Source organism: Cheilinus undulatus, linkage group 6 (genome assembly GCF_018320785.1).
Source record: "Cheilinus undulatus linkage group 6, ASM1832078v1, whole genome shotgun sequence".
Taxonomy (NCBI): Eukaryota; Metazoa; Chordata; class Actinopteri; order Labriformes; family Labridae; genus Cheilinus; species Cheilinus undulatus.
This window is the reverse complement of record NC_054870.1, coordinates 800,015-817,622: the sequence shown is the minus strand read 5'-3', so window position 1 is coordinate 817,622 and position 17,608 is coordinate 800,015. Positions and strand designations below refer to the sequence as shown.

Here is a 17,608-nt window from a genome sequence, read left to right as displayed (position 1 = left end):
AGCACCCTAACCCTAACCAAAGTAAGGTTTATGCCACAGCTGCCCTAAATTAACAGCATTGGTAATTACCAAAATCATTTTTATGTTTCTGCAATGGTTAATACACCAATATGTAGAAGCTCTTTAACCCAAATGATATTTTTAATGCTAAAATAGAATTATTATTGTTATCCACGAATTTTCAAATTTACCGATATACAAAAAAACTGAAAAAATAGTAAAGCACATTAATATTTCTGATGAATATGTCAAATTATAGTTATTTACTGTCATTCCTGAAGAGAAAAATGAGTTTTAGTGCTTGAATGTTATGCTTGATTCATTTCTGACTTCTCAGAGAAGCCCAGTGAGCCGGCTCAAATTTGGGTGAATTCAGTTTGAAATTCCTCATTCCTGTTCAAAATGGTAAAACATGGAGAGCTGACTGACAATGAAAGAGTCCGCATTAAAGCACTTCATGATGCTGGATGGTCTCTGAGACAGATATGACAGGTGGTCTATTACATTTGTCAAGCACTGTAAATATGGAGCACACAACTATTTTACGACAACGATACAGATTGTACCGAGGAAATGGAGTTATTTTTGGTTTCAAAGCAACCAGGACGGCTGGTGAAAATGGCTCTGAAAACGAGGTTGTATGTGCTACCAACGCTAAAAAAGCTAGCTGTGGAAACAGGCCCTGAGTTAACTGATTAAGTTTTATCAACTGTTTTAGCATGGATTTCAAACTTGGATTAACATTTTTAACAAACAGAACTTATTACAATGTATGAGAGCGTTTACCACAGCTGCTGTAAGTGAGGACGATGGAGGACTGTCCTGCAGCTACAGCCAGAAGTATGAATGTGAAGGTAACGACCAGCAGCCTGCAGAGCGGAGGTTTTCAACCAGGTATCACATTTCGGTTTAATGTGATTCAAATACTACCTCTTCAAATACTACCTCTGATATACACGTATTCCAATGCTACAGATTCAGCCTAACAGCTCATGCTCTCTCTGCCACAGACAGACACATGGGCTCCTCCTACTCCCACATCTCTGCCTGTGGTTTCACAGATTTTACACTGGAAGAATATCAGAGTTTGAATTTCCAACAGTTCAGCACTATTTAGTCTCATCCAGTCATCATAAGAAAAACTAAACTTACTTCTGTCAGAGAGCTTCTGGTCAAAGATCTATTTTTAGCTTTCTGTCTTCCTCATGAAAACAGTTAATCAAGCATTGTGTTCAACAAAAGAACACAGTTTCAGAGGCTTCCACCTTTCTGTACATCCTCTCTGATATTGCTCCTGTCATCCAGACAGTGGGCTGGTCTGATGTGAAGTAGCCACCATCTAATCACCCGTTTGTTTTCCTGACTGCCTTTATCAAGCCTCAAATGTTCCTGTCTACGCTACATCACAAATGGAAATTCCCAGAGCAGATACCTTATAAACATGTATAGTTTATTACTTAGGCCAAAGACAACCAGGGACACAAACACATCAGAGACGAAGAAAAGGAAACCCCAACGGAAAATATATGGATAGAAACAGAACTGAGGACTAGCTTTGCCCTGAATCAAACTAAATGAAAGTCATCTAGGATTTAGACCGTCGTCTCTTCTGACGGAGAGGAGACTGCACGTTCCACTGCCTCGGTCCAGGAGCTCTGAAACACAAAAGAGACCAGTATGACACCAAACATCCTTCTCTTTAACACGCTGTACACACTCCTACTATGACTAGGACTTGGATTATATGTAGAATTAAAAGTCGTGCACTCACTGCTCCTCATTTGACCTCACATGTAGAACACTGGTTTCTCCAACAAGACCTGGGGAGACACGGCAGACACAGAACAACAGATGAGCCTCTTGAGAAACAAGGTCCTAATTATCATTGACAGCAGTCTGGACACCTCAGAGACAGTTACTGATAGGGGAAGCTTACTTGCTCCTCGGTCACTGAAGATTGCACTCAGTCCTTCGTCAAATGTTAAGTTGACGTTAACGCCTGGATGACAGAGGAGAACACACAGTTAGGGGGTTATTCTTAGAAATGACAAAAGTGCCTAGTGTTTTCAGGGACTTGGGAAAGGAAAGCACCTTACAAAGATCAGATAACTGAGGTGTGGAAAATCCACCAAATATGTAGTTTTTTTAATATTGTGGAGTAATTTCTATCAGTCTGGCCAACAGGACTCAACATTTACACCTGTCAATGAGCCAAATGCTCTTAGATTCCAGCTGTGGTAGCTAGCAGAGTGACTTAAATGAGCCACAATGTCTGGTGGAATTTATCAGTGTCACAAGTGAAGTTCCACTCTAACCGTGCTCGTCTATCTGCGCCAGTGCTGATGATTTAGATACTTGTTGCAGTGAGGAGGATCTGCAAGTACGATAGTCAGATCTACCCCAGATTAACAGCAAAGTGGCTCATTCCTTTGTACATTTGTGCACACATCACCACGCAGCAGCAACGGCTTTCATTCCACATAAACAACTACACAGACACAACACTCACACATACTGAGACTGACGTATTGGTAGTGTAGACTTCAGGCTCCTATCTGTTGGAGGTAGAATTTTCATAATACTGGAGGATAAACACGACTCCTCTCTGTCCGTGGAGGATCAGCGCCTCACAGCTGTGTGTTTCTGTCACTCATGCTAGCTGAAATGTGCAGTGTGTCTAAATATTGTTTGTATTATATTCCCTTAATATCACGTGTTTTAGAGGGACACCTAAATGATAAACAATCAGCAAATGTGTACATTATTTAAAGGTCACTCAAACATTTGACGTGTGTATCTGCAGGGAATGTTTCAGATTTGTCAAATATTGGTAGTTAACGGATATAAAAAACAACAGAAACTCTAAAACTGTAAATAATGTTGACAGAAACAGTAAAAATAGACGGATAAGAGTCTTAGACGACCCAGGAGTCAAAGAGAATTCAGCTGAATGAATGGATTTTATTTTTGTTCCAATAATTTGAGTTATTCCATTAAACCTCACAAAAACAATGTTTACGACTTTTCAAATCTGAACTTCATGCAGCAAATCTGAGTGATCTGTTATTTAACAGAGAAGAAAAACATTTTAAAGCCTTATCGTACTTTCTGGTCTATAAGTCGCTCTTTTTTTCATAGTTTGGCTGGTCCTGCGACTTACAGACAGGTGTGACTTAGATATCAATACTGACTGTCATCCACAAGGAGTGAACATTACTGTCTACAGCTGCGAGAGGGCGCTCTAGGCTTGTGACAACTATATGCTATATGCTCCTGTACCACTGAGCAGCAGAAAGAAAGTCTGGAGTGAGAAACTTGTGAGGGACTGGCAAAAAGCAGAGGTTACTCTTACTGCAATGAAGAAAACAAAGAAAGCTAATTGGGGGCTGAAAGCAAGATGGCCAGAGCTGGAGGAACGAGTCCACAGATGGGTGCTTGAACAACGTGCTGCCGGGAGAGGCTTGTCAACGGTGCAGTTACGTCTCCACCGCTCTACCGCTTCATGCAACGCAGCTGCCTCTCTATCAGAGCACGGACAACGGTGCGTCAGTTTCTAAATAAATGCAACTTATATATGTTTATTTCCTCTTCATGACGCATTTTTTGACTGATGCGACTTATACTCCGGAGCGACTTATAGTCCGGAAAATACGGTATTTCACAGGTTTACAGACACTTCTCCCATGATGGGAGGTTTGATGCTAAGCATGGTGGTGATTTGCCAGAGTGAGATGTTTATTTAACCAGCTGCAGTTTGTATTTCTAATGAACCGTTAAATAACAGGATATTCCTCTCAGTATAAACTTCACATTCTGGCTAGTAACTTTGCAAAACCACTATTGGTCAAAACCCCCCACAGAGGCTGTAAGAAAAACAAACCATACATTCATTCTTATACTACCAATGTCTTGGAAACAGTGAGATCTTTTTTCAAACTTCTGGGATTTCACAGTACATAATCGTTCATGTTCAAACACATTTGTCTCAAATTTATTTACCCAGAAAAACTTAACTGACATGAATTATCTCATTAACAAAACTGTCCTGACCAAGACCTGCAGCAGGACATTAAACACAATTTTATAAAATAAATAAAACAGAGCAGACACAAATACAGATCAGCCAATCCAGGGTCACAGAGCAGGAAGTCATTGGTCGAAACATCTTCCTCTAACACTTTTGCTCTATTCTTATAAAGATTTACAGAGTCACCTCCCTCAGACACATAGATCATATAAACAGAATATATTTACATCTTTGCTACTCTACCACTCGAGTCAGCGTGTCAGCCCTGGCCTTATAGTTTCTCCCAAGGTTGATAAATACCACACTTTTGGGAATGTTGGGGTCTGGATTTAGCTGAAGCCCACCTGATCAGGTGTCTGTGATGTGAGATATCCAGTTCCACGGTCTCTTACCTTTAGGTGTGCTGATAGCTCTGTCTTTCACCGCTCCTTTAGGCATCACTGTAAACAAATTACATCAGACTGTCAACAGCCAATCAGGATAGAGGTTTCATTCAGGTCATTTGTTGATTAAAAATCATCAAATTACTTTTAAAAGGTGATGTAGCAATGACATCAATGTTGTTCTTTCCATAATATTATTCAATTTAATTTACCTAAGTTTATATTGTTCCTGTTACTTAAAAACAGATGTTTCCCCAGCTCATATCTCCAGTGAAATTATGGAGAAACTGAGATTTAGAAACAAAGAAGCAACTTTGGCCATAAATTAACCAGAACGCACTGCAGCTGAAATAATCTCTAAAAACACTTAAATCTGAACTTTTGATCATTGAATATTAATGGGGATACACAATGAATTTTGAATATTTCAACAGTCGTTTATGAAAAAAATTGAAGATTTCATGAATCTGTTAAGTCAGTGTAAAAATGCGTTGTTTCACCAGCACCTGTATGCAACGCTGTACTACGGCGGTGGCTGTGGTGCATCTGAAAGCTGTTAACAGCCGTCAATAACCAAAGAAGATGAATGTGGAAATGTCCACTGACATAACTAAGGTGCACACTAACTAACTGTCCTTTTTTAAACTTATGAAACAATCTACCTTACAAAAAACTTTAAAAAAATTTGATTATCCTTTAAACAGTAAAGCTATGCTAAATATGTAAGCTCTTTAATGGCAAATTGCATAATGTGTTAGCATCAAGCTAACAAACTCAGATGTTTATCCTGGTCCATTTATTAGAATGTTTGAACAGCAACAAGTCGGTTTTGTTTGGGACTCGCGCAGGAATATTCCACCGTTAGATTTATCCGGTTTTCTAGGTGCTGCTTGACAAAAGATCAGTTAACAACGCCTTCACGCCAGCGGTAGCCAAGGGTGGAGGCATTTGTGTTTTGCTGATCCACACACCTGTCCAGGCCATTGTTCAGAATATCTCAGAAGCTCTGAAGGATTCTTCAGTTTAAAAATATGAACTCTGACTAAAGGATGAAATGAATAATCGTGGAGGCCAAGGTCAGAACCTACTACAGCCATTTTTTCCTGGCCCAACACTGTAATCCTACACCTGACTGAGGCATTTAACCACCAGGTGGTGAGTCTAGTTCTACACAGACTGCAGTACATACCTGTTCTCTCCAGAGTGATCGACTTTGACTGACTGACACCATCCTCCTGCCTGGCTCTGTTCACACGTCTGAGGAGAACACAAACAGAGACACAGATTACTGCTGGTTAACTTGTTGATATTCATTAAAGTGTGCATGGATACCAGACTATGTAAGTACTCTTATGACCAGTAGACCCACTGTTTCACAGCATCTGTGTAAGTTATCTAAGTGTGTTTAAAGCTCTACATGATCATGAGCAGAGCCGTCACACCCCTACTCTACACACACTGCAGCTGTTGAACACTGAGGTTCTACTTGTAAAAATGATCACATCTAGCACTTTATTTTGACGGTGGAGAAACAGATGAGAGGTACTTTTGTTGCATTAATGCACAATCATCTCCATTTATAAAACAAGCTCACAGGCTAACAGGAAAGTGAAAGGACAAGAAGATTCTCCATTAGACTCTTCAGGGTTCTTGTCATCTCCCTCCTTCTGTGTTCCATGTGAGTGTCAGGGTTAAAAATAAGAACAGAGCTACAGGGTTAAACAACATTGTGCTTTGTTGCTCCTAGGAGGTCAAGCCAACACCAGGAAGCAGTGTAATCAAGGTGATTTGTCAGTGATGCTTCTGTTGTGTTGTGAATTTTCCCATGCTGTCAAAATGGCGGCATCTGGTGGTCAAAAATAGAACATCTCTGGAAGGAGTGATAATTGCCAACAGGTGTGTTAGGGACACAGGTGTGCCTGCAGCGAGCATTAAAAGCCAAAATCAGTCATGCAGAAGTCTATCGGATCTCCATCCACTCCCAGACCATGCGTCATGAGTATGTAAGACCGTTTATCTTTGACTTCGTTTTCTTTAATATGTTTGTGTTAATGATTTAAATTGAAAATAGACTGTTGTTTAACCTATATTGCTGCGAATGTTCCTTTTCATAAATAAATGACCCTATAATCTCAGAGAATACCCAAGTTGCTGTCTTCTACATTTAACATTTTAAATGTGTCCCATAGAAACAGCTCTATAATTTCTATTTTTTCAACTTCAATCTTCAGAAATTACATTATCAAGCTATACCCAGCATTTGATTTCCAACATTAAAATACAACAGTAAGCCTGAATACAGTCTGAGTACTTAACATGTAAAATGACCTACGAGTCACACCAGCTGTGTATGTATGTTGAAACGTAGTCTAGTTTGGACGTAAGTTATTACTTACGATAGAGTTTACTCTCCTAACATTCACCAGCTGAGACAGCTTCAGTGTAGGCTTAAGCTATAACTGAAATCTTAACCCTGCCTCCTACTAGTACACAAGTCTTCTGTAGAATAAGGCTGTCATAGTGATAGATCTGACAGACAGAATAACCGGAGGATGACAAGGAGTTGACGATTTTACCGGCATTTTGGTGTCAGCTCTGCGTTCTCCGTGATCAGTAACTCTGTTGTTTTCCATGAGCGGAGATCATTTCCGCCATCCACTGTTGAAGGTCACATATTTTACCCTTTAAGTCCAGACTATATTGGTCTCAGAGGTCCCCAAAACATGCCTGTGAAGTTTGTTGCTGTAAAAACACTCCAGTATTGGATGTCTGCATGTCTAAAAACCCCTCTGTTTCAGCCCTGCTCAGAACAAGATGTTTCTGTGTCTGTGGCTTTAAATGTTACTGAGCTGTCTGACTCCACCCCTGACCACACCCCTCTCAGGAAATGGATGTGGCTTCAAGGATGTGGATCTCCTCTCCCAGTAGAGGAGAGTGGAACTTTCTTCTAAGCAGGGAGGGTCAACCGAACTGGTTAATGTCCCCTTTAAATTATCTGGTGTTAGTGATTTTACCACTGGATGTCAGTGTTGTTATTTCATACTGGCTCTAGGTTCAGGCTGTAGGCTTCAATACCTACATGCAAAATGCCTTGTCATATTTTTCATCCATGCTGGACGCAAGTAAGGGAAACCGTCATATCTGGGACATGTTGGTTATTTTGGATGTAAATCTCTACTAGTTTAGATTAACCTTACATCTCTGTGGTGCAACCGAACAGTGACACAACTTTAGTTAGAACATAAGTAGTTTCAGTGTAGGGTTTAGGGTGTACTTTATACCATAACCTAAGGCGGAGCTTACATACAGCTGGTGCAACAGGCTACTGATTCTGTCAACCAATTAGAAAACAGACATCCATCAGTCAGGAGCGACGCCCTCTACTGACCAGCTGCTGTGAGGAAAACCTACCTGTCAGTGTGGGCCAGTCGAGCAGACAGGATGCTTGGGCGTGGAGGCTGTGGTGTGGCAAAGTTCAGTGGGAGGAGGGGTCTAGACCTGGCTGGAGAGCCGTTGGCTGAAATCTACAGAGAACCGAGAGAAACCATCAGATTTAAAAAAAAAAAAAAAAAAGAAGCCCTGTTTACATGGGACTAGAATAGGGATCTCTAGTAATTTGTGATAATCCTGCAGGACGTCTGTGTTTTTAATCCTGTGCAAATTGACCATGTCTGTAATTCACGGAGTAAACGTTCCAGGGCAAATTACCAACCATATTTCAGACCACACAGAGGTCTACAGGTAGTAGTAAACTGTACTTGTGCATGTGTGCACACCGCTGCTTTCTATAGGCATAGCACTTCTGCTCTAGAGTCCAACAGCTTCTCTTTTACTGTGCTTGATCTTATGTTAGTATTATTTTGCCGTATGTTTCATGCATAACACACACACAATTTACATTTTGAAATGTGTGACTCAACATTCAGTCATGAGGCTTCAACAACTGATTTGCCCGAGGAGGGCTGCTGTTGTGTGCAATGATCCAAAATTAGTATGGAGCAGAGAACATCAACAGCTTCAACTGCAGAAAACAGTAATATAGTTACGGAGCAACCTCAATGCATGCTGGGAGAGCCAGGGGAGATTGATTGTTTATTGAGCAGAGACAGCTTTCTACAGATTATAAAATGTAAAACACTTTGGCATGTGTTATCTACTGTAAACTCTGGTCGACTGTATGTGCAGGATAGGCTACATGAACAAAATGTCACCCACAAAATCAGTGCACGACATTGCATTTGTGTACAGAATTCAGAAAATAAAAATCTACTCCATGTTTTCCTTCAGAAATGTCAGAAGCTCAAGTACATGTAGGACTTCACTCATGCCATGAGGGAGTAATCCACAAATTATCAGAGGTCCCACAGTAACGCGTATCCTGTTTGAATAGCGCTAAAGGCATAAACTTTTGTTGATCAAAATAGAAGCAACTATGTACAAAACTAAAACTGTCAAAGCTAAGCTTGCCATGCTTGTCCAACTGCCAAGAACTGAAACAAAACGTCAGTTCCAGGCAGTTCAGGAAGTCTTTTTAAACGCTTCCTTCAGTGTAATCCCACAGTCACTACAGTACTGTTTACAGATGTCATACCGTGATCTTACCTGTGCAGAGGGAGTTATGGCGTCTGCTGCCAGGCTACAGTTCTCCATTTGTTGCTCCATCTCTCTCTCCCTCTCTGCTGTCTTTAAAGCAAACTCCACCTCCACTGCCAACTGCTCATCACCAGAGAAAAACTCCTTTACCTCATTACGGTAGTCCTGCATTGTCACCTGTTAAAAATAACAGGATTAGGTCATGTAATAATAAACCTCACATTAGCAATAGCAGAAAAATAGTCCAGTAATCTATAAATTGATAGTTTTTTATATTTGCATTATATTTGTTGTGATTTTATGTCCTTTAACTCTGCATGAATTTCCACTTCCTTTATAAAAATAAACAGATGCACATATCCACGCAGGTTTCTCACCTGGAGGTAAGCCATGAGGTCTCTGAGGACTGGAGAGCGTTTTTGTTCCAGCAGGCTCTTCAGACTGATAATGAGAGGAACAGTGTTCTCTATGAAGGCCTTCTTCTGGACCTGTGGGCCAAAGAAGAAGCTGAAAGGAATACTCCAGTTGTACTGACACACTGGTTTCCAAAGTGAAACTTAACCCTCAGACCCCTTGTTTTCACTTCCATGATTTAAAGTTAACATGAGATGCTAGTGCCCTACAGAAAGAACAAGCGCTTAGCAAAAACCCTAATACCAGTTAACCTCACATGTCAATCCGTTCTATGCCTCCGTAGGTCCACCATGCCCTCAAAAAAGCTCACTGGCATTTGCTAGTGTTGTTAAATGATTAAAGGCCAACTCTCAACATTTGAAGACAAATTTTTAAATCTTTTTTGTGTTTTTTAGTGGTTGAAACCAGCCTACTGCAGATGAATGTTTCTACTTTACTGACCTGGTACTATCAGACTTCATCAGCCTAGTTAATGTTCCTGTTTAACACAGTGAAATGGATTAAGATGTGCTGAGCTGATCCATTTCAGCACATAGCCTCAGCAGCTGGGTCCAGTCCTCCGTCTACAGCCAGGAGTGACGTACTGATGCTGAGGTTGAACACAAAACTGACAGCCCCTCCGTATGAACAGTGCTCCTATAATTCCTCCAGCAACTCACCAGTATGATCCATTTCAGTATCTAACCTGTGAAACCACCTTCCTCTGTGCAGCCTGCAGGACAGCCTTAGCCATGTTGGCCATGTTCTGCTCCTCTGGTTCCTCCTCTGTAGCGCCCCCCGCTGGCATAGAAACAGCCTGAAGCTTCATCTCCTTCAGACTCATGATGTTGAAGGTCTCTGACAGAATTTCTGCTCCCTCTGGATCCAGTGGCAGTTCCTCGTCTGCAAAGCAAGCTAGAAAATGAAAGGGGTATGATACAGGGGTTAAAGCAAAAAAAAAAAAAAATCCTGAGCCTGAACTTTGTGGGTATGTGTGTGTGTGTGTGTGTGTGTGTGTGTGTGTGTGTGGTGGGGGGGGGGGGTCGTCCTGGGGTGTGGACACATTTGCAGGGTCAAAAACAAAACAAAAAAAAAAACATTATATGGAAATGAATGATTTTCATAGATGATGAACTTCATAGAAGTGTTTGTGTTTGAAGGTGATTAGAGCAGTATGATTTGGAAATTAGACCTTGAGACAGATCAGACAGAGGAGCGAATGAGCTCCATTAACGCCGTTATTTGCTGCTGTAATCCTTTTATCATTCATGTTTTTAATGTTAGGCAGGACCAACTAACAGCTGAAGTCTTTTTTTGTTTTCATCCTATTTACTTAAACTTAAATGTGTTCTAGAGACTGAAGTATGTGTCTGTGTTCATCCGTAAACTGTGTTTCAAGGACTGAAGTCTAAATCTAATATTTAAATATCCCCATATTGCATAAACCCCAATATTGTTAATCCTCGTCAAACTAAGATACAGAATGAAGTTTTATGTTCTTATGTGGGCCTTTTTAATGGATTTCTTGCAGGCCAATTCAAAAGGCCAAGGACCACAGTTGGCCCACAGGCCATAGTTTGGACACCCCTTCCATATTTACTGATACTCAGAGTACTAGGAAACTATTCCTAACATTATTAGATGTTCATTAAACACTGTTACAGTCCAGTCCATATTGTACTATCACACTGGGTTCTGATGTTTATAGAGCTAATGTAGATGAATTAATCCCTCTTTTCTCTCTAACATGGTGTAATCATAACATCAGAACTATTGGAGTTAATTGGTAACTAAAACAAAAAATCCATCACAAAATCATGTCTTTACCCTCACAATAAACCTAAAATTTATGCGGGCTGTATTGATCTACTCCTCCATGCACCTGTTACTCTCTCTAAATCTCTCCGTTTCACTGCCGTCTGTCAGTGTCATATCGGACCTCTATGCTAAATTCAGACACGTATTGGCTTGTTAACAAAACAGCAGCAGCTTCAATGTTAGTGAAGGGAAAATGTATCGTTTTATACATTAACCTTTGATCAGAAGTAAGCATAGGATTGCTTTTGATATCAAGTTTTGCTGCTAAGCTTTGTCCCTGACAGGTTACAAAATGACCTACAATCACACAGTCACATATTATAAGGGTATTAGATATTGACAGTTTTGTCAGAGCAATTTTGTCTTCAGATATTTTTTTGCATAAATTTACCAGGGGCTGGGTGAGCTTGAAAGACAGATCATGCTCTGTGATGAACGTGCACATGGTATGGTATTGTCCAGTCACACCCACGGTCAGTTATTGATGCCGGTACATCAGCTGTGGTTTTTGCTCCCGGTAAACGCGTTGTGTGTGGGAGAGCACGAACAGCTGCTCTATGAGCTGGGTCTGACTCATGACGTAGTAGCACGTTTTTCCCCCTAGTTGCATATACTAGCTTTCTCGAGCACAAAGTGCAGAAGCAAGCACCTGCTTCTTTTAACTTCTTACACCAGCTACCAAAAGGCTTACTGTCTTTTCCTGTCTCTTCTATCCATGCCCAGCACCATTTATTTTTTTTAATCCTTTATAAACTAGGAGGGTGTCTTCCCCAGGATTAATGATTTACTCTCCTTCGATGTGACGTCACTTTACCTGTGCATCTATGCAGCAAAGGACTCGGTCGACATACATTTTTCCAAGACCCGCCCTATTCTACTTCTGATTGGCTAATAATGCTAGTTTGAGAGCAGGAGAGTTGTGCTCCTCTCATATCATCAGCAGACGAACTCATAAACTGAAGAGTGATGGTAATGATATCAAGACGTTTTTTTTTTTTTTTTAAATGACTTTTATCTCGCAGTCAAACGCCACACGCCGGAAATCCAGCATGGTGCCAGAATACTTTAAGTCCTTGAAGATATTACCATTCTAGAGAAAATACTGCAGGGCCAAAATCTGTGATGTGAATAGTTCTGAGTGTCTGTGCTGGCATCTGTATAAAGCATTTGTTCCCAACCTGGGTTCTGGGTGGGGGTCCTGAGTATTTGTCTAGGGCTGCTAAAAAACATCTTATATAAATCTAACAGAACACTTATTACATAGTTTGTGAAATGGTCTTTGACGAGGCGGGCACGTGCTGGTCTATTCCTCAGGCTTTTTTTTCAGTAAAACAATAAAAATGTATCTAGAGTTGTGACAGGAATTTATCATGTTAGTGTGGGCCTTAGAGGAGCTCAGCTTCTCTGAGATCTAAGTAGTGGGGGTTCTAAGGATGTTAGATACCATATCTTGATACTGAAGTCCATGTAAACACACTAAATGTACTTTATAAAGACGCCTGAAGACTTAATCTGTCTCTTCGACTCCGATGATTTGTAGAAGTCACGCCAGAAACAGAATTGCTTCGTTTTGATTGTGGTTCCACTCACACACTTACCCAGGATAGACTGGTTGATTTTGTTGATGATGTTGAAGCGTTGGGCATCTGTGAAATTCTCCAGCAGGAAGCGATAAATCCTGAACCGCTTCTCCTGGTGCTGTGACCCTTTCAGAGAGAACTTAACCTTTTCTCTACACAGATAGGAGTAAATGAGTCAAAACAAAACTATCAAAACTTACATTTATTTCAGAATAAACTTTAAGCTCATTTGTTGATTTATTCTTTTCAAACATGAAAAGTAAAGGCAAACATCAACCGTATCTACCTACCTCTCACTTTGAGGAAACTTGTTGTAGGACTTGTGTTTGTCGTAGGAGTTGAAGTGGAAGATGCACTCTATGAAATGTTGACTGAACATTTCTGGGTTCTTCTTCAGCAGCAGATGGAGCAGGCAGTATTCACACAGGCTGGGACAGGAAACAGCAGGTTTAATATACATGGTAGTTTTTGTTGCTTAAAGAGGGTATTACACTCTTGTGATTTTTTTAAACATAAAGTCACAATGTTGGGTGTCCATACTTCACGTATGCAAATTTTTAAACCGCAAGATAAACGTATGCGGCAGTAATCTTGGAATTGGAGTGCAAAATGATGAAAACGGTTCGTTGGGAATCTCTCCCAGATCTTCCCGAGACGAGTTTTAAATGGAGCGAACTGATGAGGTCATCGCAACAGGATCTCCTGACTGGTTTGTCCGTGCTCCCGGCAAAGCAGAACAGACCGCCCCTACAAGGCCTTTTAGCTATTCAGTAACACAGTAATTAAACACTTACCAAACAGATACGTCCTGCTCTATCCTTCACTGCTGCTGTTTTTCTTCCCCCTCTCTCCAAACTATCAGAATCAGACTCCGGGTCTAACACGTACGGACGTATATCAAAATTCACCATATTTTACTCAGTTGGACCGGTTCATTCAAAGTTTACAAGTACTAGCATAACAACATTAGCCACATTGGAGGGGGCGGGCACAAAACATTGAGTCCTGTCGCCGGCCAGCCTCTGGAAAATCGGCCAATCAGAGAAAAGCAGGTCCGCGGAGACGGGGGTGTTAAAGAGACAGCAGTGAAAATGAAGCATTTCAGACGGAGGATAAAGTAAGGGTTTTTCAGGACGCCAGTGTGAGAAACATGAGTTTTTTGAGCTGTAAACCATGTGAAGCTACCACATGGGTATCAGAGAGATGTGGAAAGCCTTGAAAAAAGAAATAATACCCCCTCTTTAATGAAAGCAGTCAAGAGAGATGGTCAAGATTTGACTTAATTTTTGGCGCATTTACGTTCAGTGTGCGACTGAGTCTAGGACTGGGGTAAGAAATGGGTATAGTGAGCCCTTCTGTTACAGTAATACTATGATGTATAAGACTATCATAGCTGAACAGTAGAATGAGGGAGTATTTCACTATGCACATTTTCACTACTTAGACCACAATATAATATCTGACTGCAACAGGATATTACTGCCCTTACTATGTGGGTCGTTTAACATGATACAGCCCTGATTAAACCGAATGCTTCAGACCAGTATTACTCAATCCTGCTCAACCAGAGCCAAACTGTTGAAAAATACCTTTGATAAAGCCACGATCTAAGTAGTGAAAAGTGACAAAAATGGGTTCAAGTGGCAATAAAAATACGTTAAAGTTAAAAAATATTCAAAATGTTCAAAAAGCAGCAAAGAAGTGGCAAAGCATGGGTGAAAAGAGGCAAACTAAGCATAAAATTGCAAAAACTGGGTAAAAAATGGCAAAAATGGGAGAAAAATGATTTACAGATGGCAAAAATGGTAGGAAAGCAGTTAAAATGTGCAAAAAAAAGAGTGAAAAGAGATTAAAATGGGCAAAAAGCAGCAAGAGTGGAAAAATGTGAAAAAGAAGTGGCATTCAAGGGCAAAAGGCAGCTTAAATGGGCAAGAAGTGGCAAAAAAGGGGGAAAATTTGTTTATAGCAAAAAGCAGAATAAAAGAGGCAAAAAATGGTTAAAAGGGCCAAAATAGGAGCTTGCAATGGATAGTTTCTGAGGTTAAAGTTTTCCCTTTTTAAAGGATTTCTGGGCAAAAAATATTTCAAATGAAGTCATAGAAGAGCCACGCGTTGAGTATCACTGCTTTAGACAAAGATCATACATTCAGAAGTATTTGATTCTAAAATCATTTGATTTGTCATATTGTCGTAGTCATGCCGCTTTTATTTACCTGGCGATGGAGGGGACAGGGTCAACCAAAGCCACCACGAGGCGAAAGAAGAGGGAGCCTTTCCATTTCACAAACTCCTCCTGGAAGAAAAATAAAAAGGGTAACTAGGGAGAGGGATGTTTGCCTACCTGTAAATATAAGGAAAAAGTTTATGACAATTAAATCTGCCATTAAACCACGCTTGGCACTTTTCATCATGACACTCACATGCAGGTGGCTATACTACATGGGACAATTTCGATGTTTCCAACAGGTAGACTGGGATCCAACTGCTCACCCTCCAGCTGAAGCCTTTTCAAATATGTAACTCCGAAAATGTATGGAAAATTTCAGGGTAATGCACCCAGGAATGTTCCTGACCTGCTTGTCCAAACCTGTCCTTCACATCAGGATGTGTGTTTTTTTTTTTTTTTCCCCTGTCATTGAATGGAGGATAGGGTAAAGAAATACGACCGGGATAGCAGGAAAACGCCATGCTAAGGTAAAAGTTCTGAGTTAAAACTCAGCTGTTAGAGTCGTAAACACAGCTCACCCAGGTAAAGTCAGGAAATTTTCAGGAGCTCTGGGCAAATGTAAATGTGAATGAAAGAATACCGACTCTACTACCTCGACACAGCTGCCCCACTGGTTTTTAAAAGCTTATTTAGTAACATAATCTGAACACATCTCTTTTTCTTTTGTGGATAAATGGGACCTGATAGACACTACTCATGATCTAAACCCAAAAATAGGCATTCACCTACATTTTTTTTAACCGTAGCCTTGAGTAGAGAGTGTAGACCAGTTCTCACCTGGAGCAGGTTGGTCAGCATGATGAGGGTCTGCTCCCTGATGACGGCTTCGTTGTCTTTCAGACAAGTGGAAATGTTTGGGATGTAGTGATCCACGATGTTTGTGTATCGTACACACAGATCACACATGATCACCACCACATTGTTGCGCACAGCGACCTCTGTCCCAACCTCCAGCTCTCTGGCAAACACCGGTAGGTACTTCTGGACCAGCTCCTCATGCTGCAGACACAGTTTACCTGGACCAGACAGGTAAGAACAGAGGGGAAACATTTCATCTGAAGGAGGGCTGTGACAATAAGCCAGGATTGACAAGCACAGTTTTCCAATAGAGATATTGAAACTGTATTAAAATAGGCCTGAGGTAATACCAAGTCATTCAATGACTGGATGGATGCATGGACAAATGGATCGATTGATGGGTAAATGGATGGATGGAAAAGAAAACAAGAGAAACCTGTTTAACTCATTGGCAAGAATCAACCAAAAAAAGGAAACTGGAGCGCTATTTGTCCCTTAAAGGGAAAATGCAGACAACTGAAGTTCTGACAGCTGAGGAAATGTTTGACCATGCACAGACTCAGTCAACACAACCTCACCATTAAGAGAGGATATCATTCATAATGATGGGTCCCAAAAGAAGAAAGACTGTGCACCCACTGCAGCCAACAAGAGGTGGAAACAAAGCTCTACTATCGAACCAGTTGCCTGTTGTACAACATTAAAAAGTTCTTTCCACTCTTCACCAACAAACAAAAAACAATTCACCAGGATGAACAACCAACAGAAGCTTCCAGATCTGCTGGCTGAAGATCAACACTGCAAATGTTGCAGCACTTTACTGAGCAGCTGTGACTGAAGATCTTCAGTCTCCACACCACCATGAAATGGGCTTTGTACATATGTTCAGTCCCCTCCAAAAGTATTGGAATGGTGAGGCCAATTCTTTATTTTTGCTGTAGACTTAACGAGTTAAAAAAAAAAAAGTACAGAGAGGAGCCTCCAACATTCTGGGACAACGCTTTATGGACAATTTAGACAAAGATAAACTTTTACCAAAGTGATGGAAAGACTAAAGTTTGGAGAAAGAAAGGATCTGCTCATGATCCCAAACATACAAGCTCATCTGTGAAACACAGTGGAGGTAATGTCAGGGCTTGGGCTTGCATGTCTTCTTCTGGAAGGGCTCATTAATCTTCATTTATGATGTAACACATGATGGCAGCAGAAATGAACTCAGAAGTCTTCAGAAACATTTTGTCTGCCAATTTAAAGAAAGATGCAACCAAACTGATTGGGAGATCCTTCATCATGCAGCAAGATAATGACCCAAAACACACTGGCAGAACAAAAAAAGGTTCATCAGGGGCAAGGGGTGGACTGGCCAAGTCAACCTCCAGTCTTAAACCCTACGGAGCATTTTAGCTGCTGAAGAGGAGCCTGAAGGGAGAAACCCCCAAAACAAACACCTGAAATAGGCTGTGGTGAAAGCCTGGAAAAGCATCACAGAAGAAGAATGCTAAAGTTTGGTGATGTCAGTGGGTCACAGGATTGATGCAGTTACTGCAGGAAAAGGATTTGCAACTAAATATTAAGTCTGATTTACTTTAATCAGTTTAAGTCCATCTGTTCCAATACTTTTGCTCACCTTAAAATGTGGTGTTCTTTTACAAATAAAGCTATCTCCTGTTTAGTATCAGATCCAGATGTAAACACCTGGAAATAAAAACTGAACGTTGATCTTTGTCTCATATTCATCTTTTTGTGTATATATTTTCCTTTAAAATTGAATTTTTCATTATAACTTGTG

The 17,608-nt window shown here is 40.7% G+C and overlaps 1 protein-coding gene across 2 annotated transcripts in view; it reads right to left on the bottom strand.

The window, feature by feature from the left end:
- Positions 1 to 1,431: 1,431 nt before the first annotated feature.
- The window catches only part of ncapd3 (non-SMC condensin II complex, subunit D3), a 42,919-nt gene continuing 26,742 nt past the window's right edge, over positions 1,432 to 17,608 (bottom strand). For both annotated transcript variants that reach the window (XM_041790287.1, XM_041790288.1), the window contains exons 23-35: positions 15,799 to 16,037; positions 15,008 to 15,087; positions 13,085 to 13,222; positions 12,813 to 12,946; positions 10,103 to 10,311; positions 9,381 to 9,491; positions 9,013 to 9,180; positions 7,822 to 7,934; positions 5,600 to 5,667; positions 4,420 to 4,467; positions 1,937 to 1,999; positions 1,772 to 1,820; positions 1,432 to 1,655 (exon numbers count right to left, since the gene is read on the bottom strand). In XM_041790287.1, the coding sequence (XP_041646221.1) occupies positions 1,586 to 1,655; positions 1,772 to 1,820; positions 1,937 to 1,999; positions 4,420 to 4,467; positions 5,600 to 5,667; positions 7,822 to 7,934; positions 9,013 to 9,180; positions 9,381 to 9,491; positions 10,103 to 10,311; positions 12,813 to 12,946; positions 13,085 to 13,222; positions 15,008 to 15,087; positions 15,799 to 16,037 (1,490 nt within the window). In that variant the 3' untranslated portion in view covers positions 1,432 to 1,585. The remainder of the gene's footprint in view (positions 1,656 to 1,771; positions 1,821 to 1,936; positions 2,000 to 4,419; positions 4,468 to 5,599; positions 5,668 to 7,821; positions 7,935 to 9,012; positions 9,181 to 9,380; positions 9,492 to 10,102; positions 10,312 to 12,812; positions 12,947 to 13,084; positions 13,223 to 15,007; positions 15,088 to 15,798; positions 16,038 to 17,608) is intronic.